Genomic DNA, 17,334 nt, shown 5'->3' on the forward strand with positions numbered 1-17,334 from the left:
TTCAGGGCTCCAGCTGTGAAAACTTGGGGTTCCCACTCTAGGAACTCATTGGGCTCTGCAATGTTGCCTCTGATTCAGAACAGGCTCCTTCCTGAGAAAATTGCTGAAAGATTATTCCCTCTGATCTGATCATGTCTGCCAGCAGCTAACTGAATAGCGAGGTTACAACAACTCGTTTCCACACGCCATCTGTTGCAGCACGACTCTTTCACAACATGAAGGGAAGGCCGTGATACTCTGCCTTTGCCACCACTGTGTTCCGTTGCCTCTTCCCTCTTGTTTTTCAAAGCACTCGTTCAAGACATCCCACCTTGGAAGCAGCTTGCAGCCTTCCGGCCCTCCACTGAAGACATTCTGAAGCTGAGCACGGTGAGCAAAGTCTCAGGCAAGGCCTGTCCCTGGGTCTCCAGACGAGAGCTGCCCACTCAGCTCAGGCAGCACAATAGAACTGTGTTGCTTTCAGTATTTGCTTGTGTCCCTCTGTGGTCGTAAATAACCAGGTTTTGCAGGGAGTTGCGGCCTTTCAAAATCCTGCAGGTAAGCAGGGTGGGCAGGTGAGCAGCAGTGGGTCCCTTGAAAGCTTTTTTTCCTTGGATTTTCGTTTTCAGAAGATCCATTGCTGCTTATTCCCCCACCCTCACCTGAAAGGGCCCTACAAAATTGATACATTTGCTGAAACTGGGGCAGTAGATCTCAGGAGAGTTCTTGTCACTCTCTGGAAAGAGATTATCTCGTTAGGGTTATTAAAGGAATTAGCGTGGGAAAGAGGATAGGGCACTGCAGTCACAGCTGATTCCCCACATGCTGCCTTTTCCAGGAATCTGTGCTGATGGCAACATATGAGGAGTTGGGGCAGGATTCCACCCCCACCCCCATGCCAGAGAGAAGAGCTGTAGCCCCTGCTAGAGCTGATGTTCTGTATGCAGAATATTCTGGGTCCAAGCTGCAGTACTGGGGCTTAGAAAAGGTCCAGGGACTTCACACAACTAAGTACAACACTGAACTAAATAGGCCAAGTGCTTGATGTAGTTCTGTGCAGTGGAGAGCATTAGAGTTCCTATCCTTAAGAGAAGGTCCTGTCTCAGCAACGGCTAATGGATCCAATGTCACTCTGTCCCCAAACTAAGCTTGGCCCCATGGATGAATCCCTAATAGTTCAGAGCAACCTCCAGAGCAGAGTCTGTAGGTCAGTGTGGACGGAGGGCTGCTTTGGTATTTCCGCCATCCAGCAGAGCCCAGAATGTCAGAATTGCCCCTATACATCAGACCAGGGGGCCGTCTAGTCTCGCACCCTGTTTCCAGAAGTGGCTGGCCAGATGTTTCCTTCCGGGAAGCCCATCCTCAGGAGGCATAGATATAAGTGCTCTGCTTTGCTCTTTGCCCCCTGCCTCGACATTCCACATTATTCTGTGGCTAAACATGGAAATTCCGCCCACCATCATGGTGATGGATGTGTCCTCCATGAATAGGGTCAGACCCGTTCTGAACTGCTCTGAGAGCTTCGGCCTTTGGGCTGCACAGAAATGAAATAAATCTTAAATTGTAATGTTTAAATTCCCTTCACATCTTGTGGTCTTGGCTTGCATTGCTTAAGGATGCCCCAGGGGAAGGAATGCATTCGGCTGTCATCCTTAGAACTGCTTCGGTGCCAACCAAATTTGCCTGCATGCTTCTGAGTTTCATTTATGAAGCGGGGGGAGGCAACTGGGAGAGTGTAGATTGAGGTGTAGAGAAGTGTTCCCCCTTCCTAGTCTTGCGATACTAGGATGGAATTGCCTGGCCGAGATTCAGGATACGGTGTCATTAACGTGTATGATTTCACTGCAAGTGGTCTTTTGCTGAGGTCATGGGCAGGTGGGTTGGCTTCTCTTAAAAACTGGATGCTGGACTTCATGAGATGAGTCTCAGACTGATCCAGCAGGTTTCATCAGAGGTTCTGCTAAGACGGGGAGAAATTGTCCCACCGTATCCACTCTCTTTATGATCTTATAAAAGCTTAACACATCTCCCTTCTGTGATGCGCGCATGCGCGCGCGCACACACACACACAATCTCTTTGTCTCAGAGCCATCTTCTACAACCTGGAGCACTCCAGATGTTTGGAACTAGGGTGGCCAAAGATAAGGAATGCTGTGTGATGCACTCTGGAACATCTGGCGGAGACCAGTCAGCAAAGAAAATTCATGCTTGTCTTAGTAGACGCTTGCTCTGTTTTCATGTCCCACTGTGATCACACCTGCATAGGTTGCCTTGGGAATGGGAAGCAAGAGGACAGAACAAACCGAAGGAAAGATGGCATGACTCTCTAGAGAATCCAAGAACCCCATTAACTGCTTGTTTCAGATGAAGACCTGTGTGCTTACAGCAAATGGGGAAGCTGCCATGGGGAAGTTGTGGTCTCTTCAGAGCCGGGGAGGGTTCAGGGGAAGTGTAGCACTGGATGCTCAGAGGGGAATCTTGCCGAGAGGTAAGGCAGTGGGAGCTTTCGAAAGATTCATTGATTAAAATGATACTTTTAAATACAATAAAAATATAACCATAAAAGAATAAGAAAAAAGAATTCAAGCTTTTGATCCCACAGGGCAAAGGCCTACCTGAAGTAAGTGGTCTTTGGCAGCCAGCAGAAGGGCAGCAGAAAAGGGGCGATCCCAGCTTCCCATGACAGGGAGGCCCACAGCCAGGAAGCAGCCACCAAAAAGATGCTTCTCAAAAAGGGCCTTTTCTTTCAGGTGGGGGGGATTCCAGTGGGGAAAGGAGGGCATTGTACCCCTGAAGCTGGTCCACCTGTTGTCTACCTGTGCACATGCTCCCCAAGTGAACTCCCCACAGAGTCCTGCAGACCACTAGCTTATATTCTTCCAAGCCAGTTTCTTTCACAATACTCTGTTATAAAAGATGGGCGCTTTAGCAGGGGAGAGGCTCTGAATATGGCTGGGTTCCTCTTCACAGGCACCATGAATGCCTCCTGTGGTCCCCACAACAGCTCACCTGTCGAAGAGGCTATGCGTCACATTGCCATAGTGACCAACGTGATCATCCTGGTCCTGGGTGTTTCCGGCAACGGGCTGGTGATGTGGGTTGTCGCCAAGCGGGAGAAGCGCAACACCTTCACCTCCATCTGCTACCTCAACCTGGCTGTGGCAGACTTCCTCTTCTCTCTTGGCCGTATCCCGGCCCTAGTACAGGAGATCATGTACACCTGCTGGCCCTTTGGCCTCGTCCTGTGCAAGCTTCACACCTTTGCCCGCTACCTCACTGTCTTCACCAGTGTCTTCATCCTCACTGTCATCAGTGTGTACCGCTGCTTGTTGATCACACGGCCCGTCTGGGCCCGAAATCACCACGGGCCACGCTATCAAGCCCTGATGTGCACTGGGGCATGGATCCTAGCCTTGGCCTTCAGCATGCCCTACCTGGTGTTTCGCCATACTGAAGAAAGAAATGGAGCAACCTACTGTACCTACAGGAAAGGTCTCCGGGGGTCCACAGAGCTGCCCCTGAGGCTCAGCAGGTTCCTGGGAGGGTTCCTCATACCCTTCATCGTCATTTTTTCATCCTACCTGGTCATGATTTGCAAGCTTCACAGGCGGCGCTGGCAGGGCTCCCACCGGACCTTCGCTCTGGTGGCCATCATTGTGGTGCTCTTCTTCATCTGTTGGCTGCCCCACCACATCTTCGTGCTGCTCAGCACCATCTCCAGTGAAAAGGACTCCTGGGGGATTGGGCTCAAGCTGACCAATGCCTTGGCATACCTTCACAGCTGCATCAACCCTCTGCTGTATTGCTTTGTAGGCTACATCCGGACCCGGGGCCTGCACCGCCGCGCTTCCTTCCTGGGGCTCTTCCGAAAGGCACTAACTGAGGAGGATGAGGAGTACACTGGAGCAGAAACATCTCGGAGCCTTAGTCAGAAGACTTAAGGGCTGGATTTCTCAAAGCGTTGACCTAATCAGCAAGAGCCCTGGCCACATCGCACTTCCAAAAAAGATGGAAGCTGTAATAGTTGTAGCTAGAGAATCGGTCACCTTAATGCTTGACTTTAATTCTGGTTCTGTGACCTTGTTCATGCCCAGTGTCATTACTCCAGGCCTTGAGATGCCTTCAAGAAAGGTCTCCTCCTCAGGGGCCTTGCTTTCTCCCATTGCCCGCTCGCTCACACTCAGTTTCTGGGCCCTAGAGAGACCACTTGCCCAGAGAGGGAGGGCAGGTGTGTAAAGCAAGCAAAAATAGCTGCTGCTGCTCCTTCTGTTTGCTTTTGGCACTCGTGCACTTCCACAGCAAGTGGGGCTTTGGCGGGATGTTGGAGGTCAGCAACCAGCCCCCTGCCAAGGTATGCACCCTGGCAAGTCCCCAACCAGACCAACCCCTGATGGCACCCTAACAGCAAAGTGACTTTTGATCACTTAGGTATTATAACACCCTTCAAGACTCATGCCTTGAGGGTGCACCTCTATACCTGTTTAGAGACAAAAACGCTTACAACTCCCAGCATGCCCCTGCCAGCCAGAATCTCTGCTCAGTAAAGGCCATCCTCCTTGAGGAGACTGATGGTCAAGTTGGTCCTGCAATGTGATGGCCTCCATTGTGGTGCGAGCAGTCTGGCCCGCAGTTCAGACAATTGCTGAGCGGCTGGACCCCCTTTCTTAACACCTGCAACTTCCCACTCAAAAGCCCAAGGTGATTGAGACCATCCGAGGAATGAAGGGTCTGTTCTCATTTTGGAGGACAATGAAGAAAGACACAGCTAGGTAAGGCTATTCCAGCTGCCCGGGGGGTGCTAACTGAACCGACGCCGTGTGGGTACAGTGGAGGTCTAGCAAAGATTGTGCTTGTTGCCTAGTCCAACACCAGCGGCTGTGCTAGGGTGGCACCAGGAGGGACTTTGGGATGTGAGGTTGGCCCCAGTTGTGGTGAACTAGTGCAGCTGTGTGCACTTGGGCCCGAGGGCCCCGTGCCAATGCAGAGAGGAAGAAAGGGGTGCAGCATAAAGAGTGCAAAGCCCCCGCCCTGGCCGAGCCTGGTGCAAAACGCCTGCCTTCTGACTTCGCCTGGACAACAGAGCAGGACCTTCAGCTTAAGCCATTTGTTTCAAAGACTATTGCCCTGGAGAACAAGAGTGACGATGGACTACTCTGTCTGAGGACAGCTCCTAATTCCACTAAGCCGACTGTTGATCGCACACACACACAGTTCAAATACAGGCCATCAAAGCTGGGGGTGGAAGTGGGTGGGTGCATAGGTTGGAACGAGGAGTAACTCAGGAAATTGTACTTGGAGTTGAAACCACCCTCTGTTCCTGGCAACATTAATGTGTTCAACCGTTCTCACTTCTGAGCTTGGTGTTATGAAATTCAGCAACATGATCATCCCAAAGCACACCATTGGTCAATCAGTTTTGTCCAGGGTGGGTGGGACATTTTTTTCCTTGTGGAAGGCCACATTCCTGGAGGGTACTCTGCATGGTATGACATGCCAAAGCTAGGAGGACTTCAAGCCAGGCTGAGCCAAAGCTTGAGGACTTTCAGCCCAGCCCTGAGCCAGACACCTAGTTAAGAATTTGAAAAGTCATCCCAGTGAAATAGCCAATGGTGAGCTAAATGGACCAAGAATTTAACTCAGCCAATCCCTTTACAACTGCATGTGCACGCAACAGAAAGCTGCTCAGTGAGAAGCAGCGGGGTGTGATGGTGAGACGGTTGGACTGGGGACCTGAGGGATCCAAGTTCTGGTCCCCACTCAGTCCTGAAGCTCACTGGATGACTTTGGGCCAGTCAATCCTCTCAGCCTAATCTACTTCACAGGGTTCTTGTTGTAAGGATAAATAGAGCCATCTTGGGTTCCTCGCAAGAGGAAAAAGGCAGATTGATAGAATAGTAGACTTGGAAGGGTCCAGGAGGTCATTGGGTCCAACCCCCTGCCATTGGAGGACACTAAGTCCCATCATCCCATTCAGATGAGTGTCCAAATGCTTTTTGAATGTCTCCAGTGGGGGACTTCAGAACTTCCCCAAGCAACAGGTTCCATTGTCGTGCTGCCCTGAAAGCGGGGAAAGATGTACAGGCAGTGGAAGCCTGGTCCTGCCCCCCAGGCCATGTGGTACCACTGATCACAACCACGCAAAGGAAGGCCAACATGCATGCATCACCAAACACACAAGACTTGCCTGCAGTCCAGAGCTCCCGCTACATGCGGACGGTGCTCATCAGCCTTCTTGGCAGATGTCCACACAAAGTGTGGAAATGCACAGTGGGGCGAGCATTGTTGCCTGACTTTGGGGCTGGGGCCAGGGCACAGACACCACCCGACAGCTCCATCGTCCATGCAAAGCAAGCGACATAGAATGCACATCATAACCCAAGTTTCTGTCGCCCAGTGGACTTCCTGCATCATAGGCACCCTTTGCCCATATTGCAGGCTTCCTAGTTTTAAACTAGAAATTCTCTGCTCCACTCCCTGCAGCCCCCTTCACATCACAGTGGCTCCCACTGATCACTCCTGTGCTGCAGTGTACTCACATGCACACACACACACACAAACCGGCTGGCTGCCCTTCTTTCTGCCTCAGCCCCAAATCCTGCCTGCTCCTTTGCAAAGGTCACCATCAGTAAGACACGTGCCCTCAAAATGCCAGGTCAGCAAACCTTCTAATTGTCTATCTGCTCCTATGTAACCTGAACTTTTCCAGAGAGAGACAGAGAGAGAGAGACAATGCTCAGAACTGGGTTTGTGCTGCCACCTGATGGCAGAGAGCATCTTGATGAAATCCTCTCATTTTTCACAGAGAGCATAGAAACAGAGTGAGTCAGAAGGGGCCTCCCGGGCCATCTAGTCTGACAAACATTGGTTTCAAACATCAACTGGCTCCAGCCAGCTCTGCTCACGACATGCCCACCATGCACATGTCCAGCCTATCCATGGACACCCTCACTGATGGGGCCTCAACCACTTCCTGGGGAAGCCCATTCCATACCCTTGGGGTCCTAACTGTCAGGCATCCAAATTGAACCGTGGCTCCCTGAGCTTGGCTCCACTGGAACGCATCTTGCCCTCCTCTGCAGGGGAAAACGGGTCTCTACCCAACTCCATGTGACAACCGCTCACGTATCTATATGTCACCACAGATCCCCTCAGAGTCTCCTCTTCTCCAGGCTGAAGAGACCCAGTGCCCTCAGTCTTGCCTCATACAGCATCCCCTGCAAACCAGCCACCATCCTTGTGGCCCTACGCTGCACTGACTCTAACCTGGCTATATCCTTCCTGTAATGAGGGGTCCAGAACTGAGCACAATACTCTAGTTGCGGGCACACCAGAGTTGTATAGAGTAGTAGTAATACCTCTCTCGATCTAGAAGCCACACTTCTGGCTATGCAACCAAGGGTGGCGTTCATCCTCTTGACCGTTGTGTCACACTGCTGACTCATGTTTAGCCTGCAGTCAACCAGCACCCTGAGGTCCCTTTCACAAGTGCTGCTCTCCAGCCACTTGTTCCCTAACCTGTACTTATGACACCTATTCCTATGCCCCAAGTGCAAGACCTTGCACTTATCCACATTGAACGCCATCCTGTTGTCTCCTGCCCACTTCCATATTCTGTCCAGATCCTTTTGGATCTGGAGTGCCTGCTCCTCAGTTGTGGCCACTGCTCCAGTTTTAGTGTCGTCTGTGAATTTGATCAGCAGACTGTTCACCCCTTCTTCCATGTTGTTAATGAAAAGATTCAACAGGATCGGCCCCTGGACAGAGCCCTGGGGGACCCCGCTTGTCACTGGCCGCCATCCCGATGATTCCCTGCTAATGGTTACCTTCTGCTTTCGGTCAGTCAACCATGCCCTAATCCACCGGACAGTGCTTTGGTGTATCCCAAAACTCCTCAGTTTCTCCACCAGGGTATCATGGGGCACTTTGTCAAAAGCCTTGCTGAAATCCAGGTAAACCACATCCACTGCGTCCCCTCCATCCAGCCACATCCAGCATTTCTTTGAAAACACCATCAGGTCTTCTTCCTCATTATTGTTCCTCAAAAAATTATCCTCACGGTTCTATCCCAATGGCCCACCCAGTGGTTATCCTTCTTCAAGATCCCTATCCTGCCGCAGTGCAGCGCTCAATCACACTGCTTCCCTTCTTGGTTTCCGCTTAGTGTCCTGCACTCGATGCAGGCAGCTCCAGTAGATTCATCTGAGGAAGAGAAGAAAGAAGAGGAGTTGCGAGGGGGAGCGGTCTCTGAAGTTGCAAGGCCTCCCAGGGAGGTTCTGCAGGCAAAGCATGAGACTCGGCCTGCTCTGAAGGGGTGGGGGGGTTTTCAGGAGGGGAGGGGGAGCAGCTGTGAGACCCAGTCCTTGGCCCAGTAAGGAGACGATGGGAGCCATGAGGGTCCCTGGCATTCCCACCACCTTGCCCTCGAGCAGCAAGAGCCTCCCAGAGGATGGAGTCTGAAGCTTGACAGAAACGGAGGGACAGAAGGGGAGTTTCCAGTTGGGAGTCAGCTCTTGACATGGGCAGGTGCTTCTCCCTCGACTTTGGCAGGAGGCTCCTCAGAGGCCGTGGTGCCCTGTGATCTGCAGGGCTACTCTAATGAGAAAGGGGCTGCTTCAGCTGAGCAGTGGAAATGAAAAGAGGACCGACTGCCTGAGGATGGCATCCCCCCGGGGGTGGGGGGAGCAGCATGTGAGCCAATGAGGGAGAGGCAAGCAAAGTAGGCAGGACCAGTGCATCTTGGGACTGAATTTCAGCCATGGGGACTGATGAGGTGCCTGCCGCCATTAGGGGGAATGACGGAGGAGGGTGGAAACCGTGCAATTGCCCAAACCCCAAACTCAGCAAGAACCATGCTGCACAGTAACTGCACCGTTTGATTTAGCGTTACATGTGAACGCAGCTGTTGTCTAGCCTCCATACATCACCTGGAAGAAATTGCTACTTTGGGAACTGCCTGTCGGTTGCTCCTAATCCTCACAAAACACAGAGGGCATATATTAAAAATGACCAAGGCCAGAAAGAAGTGGAAGGGATATGAGAAAGCTTGGGTGCACCACGGACACACAGATTTTGGTAATGCTATCTGAGATTAGGACAAAAGGTATGAGGAAAGTGTTTGCCCTTACAATAAACTAACCATATCTCATTAAGGTCAAGACCACAAGCTTCACTGTCCCTGGAATCCTACAAACGGCTTCTGTAATGTATATTCTGGTACCTATCACTTAGAACGCTGGTGAGCATTTTGACCAAAGATCCAGTCAGCCTGGCCTTCAGCAGATGGAAGAAATCCAGATGAGCTTATTGCTCCTTCTATGCAGCAAAACAAGTAATGATTTCACTTCCAACACACTCTCTCGCTGCCTCTTGTTCTCCTGTGGCTATAGGGGAGTGGCCACTAAGGACCAGTTTAGGATGCTCAGCCTGGGCAGGGAACCCTGTGAAGTGGCAGCTCAGCATCCAACCTTCTTGAGTTAGTAACGTCTCTTTGAAAACATCCTGGAAGTGCTTCTCCTGCTGCCCTGTCCCCATGGAAGCCACCATGTTCAAGAAGAGGCACCTCCATGAAGGTCAGGACCTTGAGACCTTCAGTACAGATGTTTTAAATAGAAGGCTTTAGAAGGCAGACCATATCAGCATCCTGCCTCTCACCCCTTCCTGTCTCATAAGCTGATTATCACAGGAGAACTGGATTCTCAGGGTCCTGGTTTCTCATGGCAGGGCCCAAAAAGGCTAACCTTGTTCAACCATTTTGACTTGCATCTCTAGAATGCCAGACACCTGGCCAACATCAATAGAAGTTGATCTGGAGAGACACCATATCGCCTTATAACTTTTTAATACTTTGGTACCCTTATGGTGACAACAGCCTATTCCAAGTTAGAAAATTAGTAATACATAATGCAGAACTTACTTTGATCATTCTCTCAGCTCCCTGTGTCATATGTTACTCTCTTTCCTTTGCCAAAGTGGCTCCAACTCTTAGATCTCATCTCTAGTCAGCTCCACACTTCCTCATTATCAATCCTCCAGGCTCCAAGATTGTGCCTGGCAGCTCAAAAAGGAGAACTTCCCTTGTGGAAGAGAAACTCCTGTGGGGACGTTGAAACAAGCCACCTGTCCTCTAACAGCCTGCAGGTGGCCTGGAATAGCATCTACGGCTTAGAACATTTTTACAAGTGATGCCAACAGGAATGCTTTCCTCGCTCAAGATGCATCACTTGGGAATAATGTTAATGCTGGATCATAGAACTACAAGCAAATGAGAGCCAAGCTGAAATCAAGTCAGTGCTCTAATCAAATGTAGGCTAATCATCATATATGAATTACAGACACAGCTAATGAAAAACCTGATTTCAGTGTCAGCTGTGCAAAAGGCTTTAAGGGCTTGCTTGGAATTCTATACCCTCCCATGTCACTTATTTTATGCTTCGGAGATGGGTTGAAAATTAGTTTATTATTTATTTTATTGATTGGATGCATTGTTTGGCTGCCTTTCCAGTGTCATCTTGAAATGCTGCCTCATTTTGTGCTTGTGTCTCACGCCTGGGCACATCTCTCACAGTAGATACACAGAAGATGCTTCGAAAATGCACTCAGCTGGATGAAATGAACATGAAATGGAGAATAAAACCAATAAAGGTCCAGTATACAGGAGATTGTCTCACAAACAGGAGTGCAGACTTACTTCCATCCATTATCCCCATTATCAGGGATTTATTTAACGTGAGTTCAGAAGACTTTCTGAGGTCACAAAAGGGGCTCCACTTTTCCCAATGGCTCCCCAGAAAGCATCTCGTGGTCTTAGGACTGTGCCCTTGCTCAACATTTGCTCAGGACTTTGGGGTATTTTATTTGTTCTGCTTGCTGTCTTTTAATTAATATTTTAATGCTTTGTAAGCCCCTTTGAAAACCATGCAGGGTTGCTTGTTTTGACATGTGAACCCTGCTATGATGTATAAAAGTGATGTAGGAGGCAGCCTTATTTAGTGCAATGATTGGGCTATACCAGAACAACAGTGAGCAGGTTTTTAAGGTTCAAAAGGTAGTGTAGTGAATTTTCACAGCTGCCAGATGCCATTTTGAGCAATTTTGCTGGGCTTTCACACATAGCATAAGCTTATGCCAACTAATCAAAGCATCAAAAATAAACCATCTACAGCAGGACTCACAATATGTATCCTAGACATATATCTCTAGGTGTAAGTCCCATTAACCCCTTCATGGACCACTGCCTTGATCTATGGGGCGAAGGGGCTTGTGTAGTGCAATGAGGCTATGAGCTATGCCATGCAGGGACACCCAAGATGGTCAGGTCATAGCAGAGAGCTCTGACAGAAGGTGATCCACTGGAGAAGGAAATGGCAACCCACTCCAGTATCCTTGCCAGGAAAACCCCATGGACAGTACCAAAAGGCAAAAAGATATGACGCCGGAAGACGAGCCCCTCAGGTCGGACGGTGTCCAATATGCTACTGGGGAAGAGAGGAGGGCTAGTACTAGTAGCGCCAGAAAGAATGAAGCAGCTGGGTCAAAGCTGAAAGGACACTCAGTTGCGAATGTATCTGGTGGTGAAAGGACAGTCCAATGCTGCAAAGATCTATACTCCATAGAAACCTGGAATGTAAGATCCATGAATCAAGGCAAGCTGGATGTGGTCAAACAAGAGATGACATGACTGAACATCAGCATCTTAGGAATCAGTGAACTAAAATGGACAGGAATGGGTGAATTTGATTCAGATGGCCATCAGGTATACTACTGGGGCAAGAATCCCTCAGAAGAAATGGAGTAGCCTTCATAGTCAGAAAAAGAGTAGGAAAAGCTGTACTGGGATACAATCTCCAAAATGACAGAATGATCTCAGTTCGAATCCAAGGCAAACCATGCAACATCACAGTTGTCCAAGTCTATGCCCCAACCACTGGTGCTGAAGAGGCTGAAGTTGACTGGTTCTATGAAGGCCTACAACACCTTGTAGAAATAACACCAAAAAATGATGTCCTTATCATATGAGGGATTGAAATGCTAAAGTAGGAAGCCAAAAGATAACCAGAATAACAGGCAAGTTTGGCCTTGGAGTACAAAATGAAGCAGGGCAAAGGCTGGCAGATTTTTGTCTAGAGAATACGCTGGTCATAGCAATCTGATTTCTGTGTAGACCATCTGGTGATGTCCATGTGTAGAGTCTTCTCTTGGGTTGTTGGAAAAGACTGTTTGCTATGACCAGCGTATTCTCTAGACAAAAATCTATGTGCTATGTGCTCTGCAGCCAAAGATGGAGAAGCTCTATACAGTCAATAAAAACTAAACCAGGAGCTGACTGTGGCTCAGATCATGAGCTTCTCATTGCAAAATTTAGGCTTAAATTGAAGAAAGTAGGGAAAAGCACTAAGCCACTCAGGTATGACCTAAATCATATTCCTGATGAATATACAGTAGAGGTGTCAAATAGATTCAAGGAATTAGATCTGATAGACAGAGTGCCTGAAGAACTATGGACAGAGGTTTGCAACACTGTACAAGAGGTAGCAACTAAAACCATCCCAAAAAAAAAAGAAATGCAAGAAAGCAAAATGGCTGTCTGAAGAAGCTTTACAAATAACTGAGGAAAGAAGAGAAGAAAAAGGCAAGGAAGAAAGGGAAAGATACACCCAATTCTGAATGCAGAATTTCAGAGAATAGCTAGAAGAGATAAGAAGGCCTTCTTAAATGAACAGTGTAAAGAAATAGAAGAAAACAACAGAATAGGAAAGATTAGAGTTCTCTCTCAAAAAAAATTGGAGATATGAAGGGAATGTTTCATGCAAAGATGGGCATGATAAAGGACCAAAATGGCAGGGACCTAACAGAGGCTGAAGTGATTAAGAAGAGGTGGCAAGATTACACAGAAGAACTATACAAGAAAGATCTTAACATCCCTGATAACCATGATGGAGTGGTCGCTGATCTTGAGCCAGACATCCTGGAATGTGAAGTCAAATGGGCCTTAGGAAGTCTGAGCAACAACAAAGCTAGTGGAGGAGACAGTATTCCAGATGAGCTATTCAAAATCCTAAAAGACGATGCATATTGGAAAACTCAGCAGTGGCCACAGGATTAGAAAAGATCAGTTTACATTCCAATTCCAAAGAAGGGCAATGCCAAAGAATGTTCAAACTACCACACCATTGCACTCATTTCACATGCTAGCAAAGTTATGCTCAAAATCCTACAAGCTAGGCTCCAGCAGTCTGTGGACCGAGAAGTACCAGAAGTACAGGCAGGGTTTTGAAGAGGCAGAGGAACTTGAGATCAAATTGCCAACATACCCTGGATCATGGAAAAAGCTAGGAAGTTTCAGAAAAACATCTACTTCTGCTTCATTGACTATGCTAAAGACTTTGATTATGTGGATCACAACAAATTGTGGCAAGTTCTTAAAGAGATGGGACCATCTAATTTGTCTCTTGAGAAACCTGTATGCGGGTCAAGAAGCAACAGTGAGAACTGGACATGGAACCACTGATTGGTTCAAAACTGGGAAAGGAGTACGGCAAGGCTGTATACTGTTGCCCTGCCTATTTAACTTATATGCAGAGCATCATGCAAAAGGCTGGGCTAGATGAATCACAAGTTGGAATTAAGATTGCTGGGAGAAATATCAACAACCTCAGATATGCAGATGATACCACTATAATGTCAGAAAGTGAAGGAAGGCCTTATTGGAGAAGACCCTAATGCTGGGAACAATTGATGGCAAAAGAAGAAGGGGAAAGCAGAGAATGAGGTGGCTAGATAGAGTCACTGAAGCAATTGGTGTGAGCTTAAGTGAACTCGGGGGGATGGTGGAGGACAGGAGAGCCTAGAGGAATGTTGTCCATGAGGTCGTGATGGGTCAGCCATGACTTTGTGACTAACATAAAGTCCCATTAAACTCAGAGGGGCTTACTTCTGATGTTACTGTATGTGAGTACACAGATACAGGATCATAGAATCATACAGTAGGAAGGGGCCTAGCAGGCCATTGGGTCCAGCCACCTGCTCAATGCAGGACTCGGGTCTCCCATCCAGATTCTAACCAGCCCTGGATGCTTAGCTTCCAAGATTAGGCAGGATCACTCACTTCAGGCTATAGAGTTCACTCTAAACATGCGGTGTGTTTTAATGGTTTTCTTTTGTAAGCTGCCTCTGAGATTTGCAATTAGGTAGGTAAAAATCTAGAAATAACATTACTGGTTGTTTTTAAGTAGCAGTATTTTATTTTAAGTAGTAGAATTTGTTTCCCAATAGTGGCATTGGGTACTGTGTTCAGGGATGTGTGATGCCTTCCTAAACCAGGCAGCTATCAAAGGACACGGGCTTTCCAGACTGGCTGCTTATGCACAAAAAGTAGGCGATTGTTGTAGAGGAATCACACTCCGCATACCAACGAGGAAGAATTGATTTTCAGCAGGGAGGAGGTAGCACCTCCAGGTAAACAAGGTCACTGATGGCAAACAATGCCAGAACCGTTTAGATGGCACATCAAATGGTCCTAAGTGAAAGATGAAGTTTGCTCACCCGGTCGTTGCCCGTCCACTGCAATTGACTTAGAGAGCTGAGATCTCCTTTTAATCCGTCTGACTGGGAAGCCAGCGGTGTTCTGGATTTAAGTAGCTACGTGCTCCTACTGCGAATCGGAGCAAATGCAGGCCCATCACGTCAGCCCTAGTACAGCTTATGCCGACTTGCTTTTACTGGTGAGTCAATGAGCTCACCAACATCATCAGCCTACAGAGAAGGCACTTGGAACACATCACATCCTTTGTCCGCATCATTTTCTTGGAACAATGCGCTGCAGCGCTCGCTCTCGCTCTCTGTCTTTCACAGAAACTATTATGCTTACATTTGCAATAATCTCCTGCCGCTTTTAGCCCATTTGGAGGATGAGTGCAAACGGTGCATGCTGCGCTTTCCCCCCTTCCAGATGGATCTGTGGAAAAATAGGCCAGAAGCAAAAGGATGAGTTATATCCTCCAGGACCCAGGGATTCCTCTGCACCAAAACCCAGCTTCGGAGCGGAGCTAATTAAAGAAAGCCAGGCATAAGTAGCAGCCATGATGCCTGTGCCATGCAGGCCCATTCTGTTCTTGGCCCCATGGCAAACTGCAGGTTGGAGCGTCTCGGGAGATGTACAGGGAGGTACCTACCTCCAGTCAGGGTGGCCAGAATCTCCCCATCCAAGCCTGAGCAAAAAAACGGAATCTAGATGTCAAGATCCTAAGGGGAAGGAATCAGCAAGGTGATACATTTTATAGATGTGACAGGATGACATTCAACAGGTACAGCTTTTCCTGGCATGGGAGAATTGTGCGTTTCTTCCAGCCACAAATCCACTACAAGCACTTGCCCTGATCCAGTAGGGAGGTAACTCTGTTTTGCCCTTTGAGAGAGTGAGATGCCTGCTCATTAAAAAATGAGGAGAAATGTGACATTTCTTAAGCACAGCAACTGGCAAGAGTATAAAGAAAGCCTCGGTTGCCTTTTATTATTTCCCAACATGGTTTGGAAATCAGTTTCCTACACTGGGGTCTGCTTGTCTTCTGTTAGAGGCACTGAAAAGCCCACTCTTCACCCATCCCGTTTCCACAAATACCTGAAACATTTAGAAAGAGAAGTGGGCTGACACTTCTCCGTGTAGTCCGACACATGCCTACGAAACTCTAATTGGGGTGTGGGGTGTGATGCACGATTGCACATCTAGATTAGGGTCCTTATGAAATTCAAGAACCTGATTGGCTCCTGATGTTGTAGGGAGGACACCTGGAAAGAACCTCACTGGCTGTCTCAAATACACCTTGGGGTGAGGGGAGCAGCACGCCAGGGGTCATGGAGAGGAGGAAGCGGAGCCTGAGGGCTCAAACGGATCCCTCTTGGTGTCCAAATTCACAGACGACACTAAACTGGAGCAGTGGCCACAACTGAGGAGCAGGTACTCCAGATCCAAAAGGATCTGGACAGACTATGGAAGTGGGCAGGAGACAACAGGATGGTGTTCAATGTGGATAAGTGCAAGGTCTTGCACTTGGGGCATAGGAATGGGTGTCATAAGTACAGGTTAGGGGACAAGTGGCTGGAGAGCAGCACTTGTGAAAGGGACCTCAGGGTGCTGGTTGACTGCAGGCTAAACATGGGTCAGCAGTGTGATGTGATGGCCAAGAGGGCAAACGCCACCCTTGGTTGCATAGCCAGAAGTGTGGCTTCTAGATCAAGAGAGGTATTACTACCACTCTACACGACTCTAGTGCGCCTGCAATTGGAGTATTGTGCTCAGTTTTGGGTCCCTCATTACAGAAAGGATATAGCCAGGTTGGAGTCAGTGCAGCGTAGGGCCACAAGGTTGGTGGCCGGTTTGCAGGGGATGCCGTATGAGGCAAGACTGAGGGCACTGGGCCTCTTCAGACTGGAGAGGAGGAGACTCAGAGGGGATATGTTGGCGACATACAGGTATGTGAGGGGATGTCACACGGAGGTGGGTAGAGACCTGTTCTCCCCTGCAGAGGAAGTTAGGATGTGCTCCAGCGGAGCAAAGCTCAGGGAGCCAAGGTTCTGTTTGGATGCCAGGAAGCACTTCCTGACAGTCAGGACCCCGAGGGTGTGGAATGGGCTTCCATGGGAGGTTGTTGAGGCCCCATCGGTGTGGGTGTTCAAGGTTAGGCTGGATGTGCACATGGTGGGCATGTCGTGAGCAGAGCCGGGGGGTCAGACTAGATGGCCCGGGAGACCCCTTCTTACTCGCTCTGTTTCTATGTTTCTATGTCCCAGCCGCCTTCACACCCCGCTCTTTGAAAACAGCCGTCTAGATAAAAGTCAGGGTGTGAGGCCTGATGGTGAGAGAGATTGCAAGTGTTGTACCTTGCCCAAACGCAGGAGGCACAGACCTCCATGTTCGGGAGTACATGTGGATCGACGGGTTGCATGCTTAGTTCATAGATAGTGCAATCCATGCTGGCGGAGACATGTAGAGAACTGATTGCACCCGAATGGACCATTTCTGGGTGCAAACAGATGTTGGCTGGCTGGAGCATGGTGGGCACTGGACACTTTTTCTGTCTAAGTGTATGCAGGATTTCATCCTAAGGCTACAGTCACATGCACCATCGTCTGGGGATCTCTCTGAACTTTGCAACCTCTGCCTGCATTGACTTGTACATCAGTCTAAATTTGGCATATGAGGAAAAGCCACAGCTTGAAAGCACATGGTTCCTGTTAGGTCCACATGATCTCAGTTTAAAATGTCAAGGTCCACAGTGCATCAGTGACCACAAGCAAATGTGGTGGAGTGACTTTCAGCTGGATTTATAATCCAATGGAGGAGAAGAGCTTTGCACGTGG

At 48.8% G+C, this 17,334-nt stretch overlaps 1 protein-coding gene across 1 annotated transcript; it reads left to right on the forward strand.

Annotated features, from left to right (window-relative positions):
• Positions 1-297: 297 nt before the first annotated feature.
• Positions 298-5,376, forward strand: LOC123017472 (chemokine-like receptor 1). Its single transcript, XM_044418835.1, has 2 exons — positions 298-369; positions 2,950-5,376. Exon 2 carries the CDS (start codon positions 2,955-2,957, stop codon positions 3,918-3,920), a length of 966 nt encoding a protein of 321 aa, XP_044274770.1. The 5' UTR covers positions 298-369; positions 2,950-2,954; the 3' UTR covers positions 3,921-5,376.
• The last annotated feature ends 11,958 nt before the right edge of the window (positions 5,377-17,334 follow it).

The sequence above is a fragment of the Varanus komodoensis genome, unplaced genomic scaffold, assembly GCF_004798865.1.
Source record: "Varanus komodoensis strain SLA01 unplaced genomic scaffold, ASM479886v1 scaffold93, whole genome shotgun sequence".
In the NCBI taxonomy this organism is placed as follows: Eukaryota; Metazoa; Chordata; class Lepidosauria; order Squamata; family Varanidae; genus Varanus; species Varanus komodoensis.

Bases quoted from the DNA above. Each gene is read 5' to 3' on its own strand.
- LOC123017472 (XM_044418835.1), top strand. From the start codon at position 2,955: ATGAATGCCTCCTGTGGTCCCCACAACAGCTCACCTGTCGAAGAGGCT.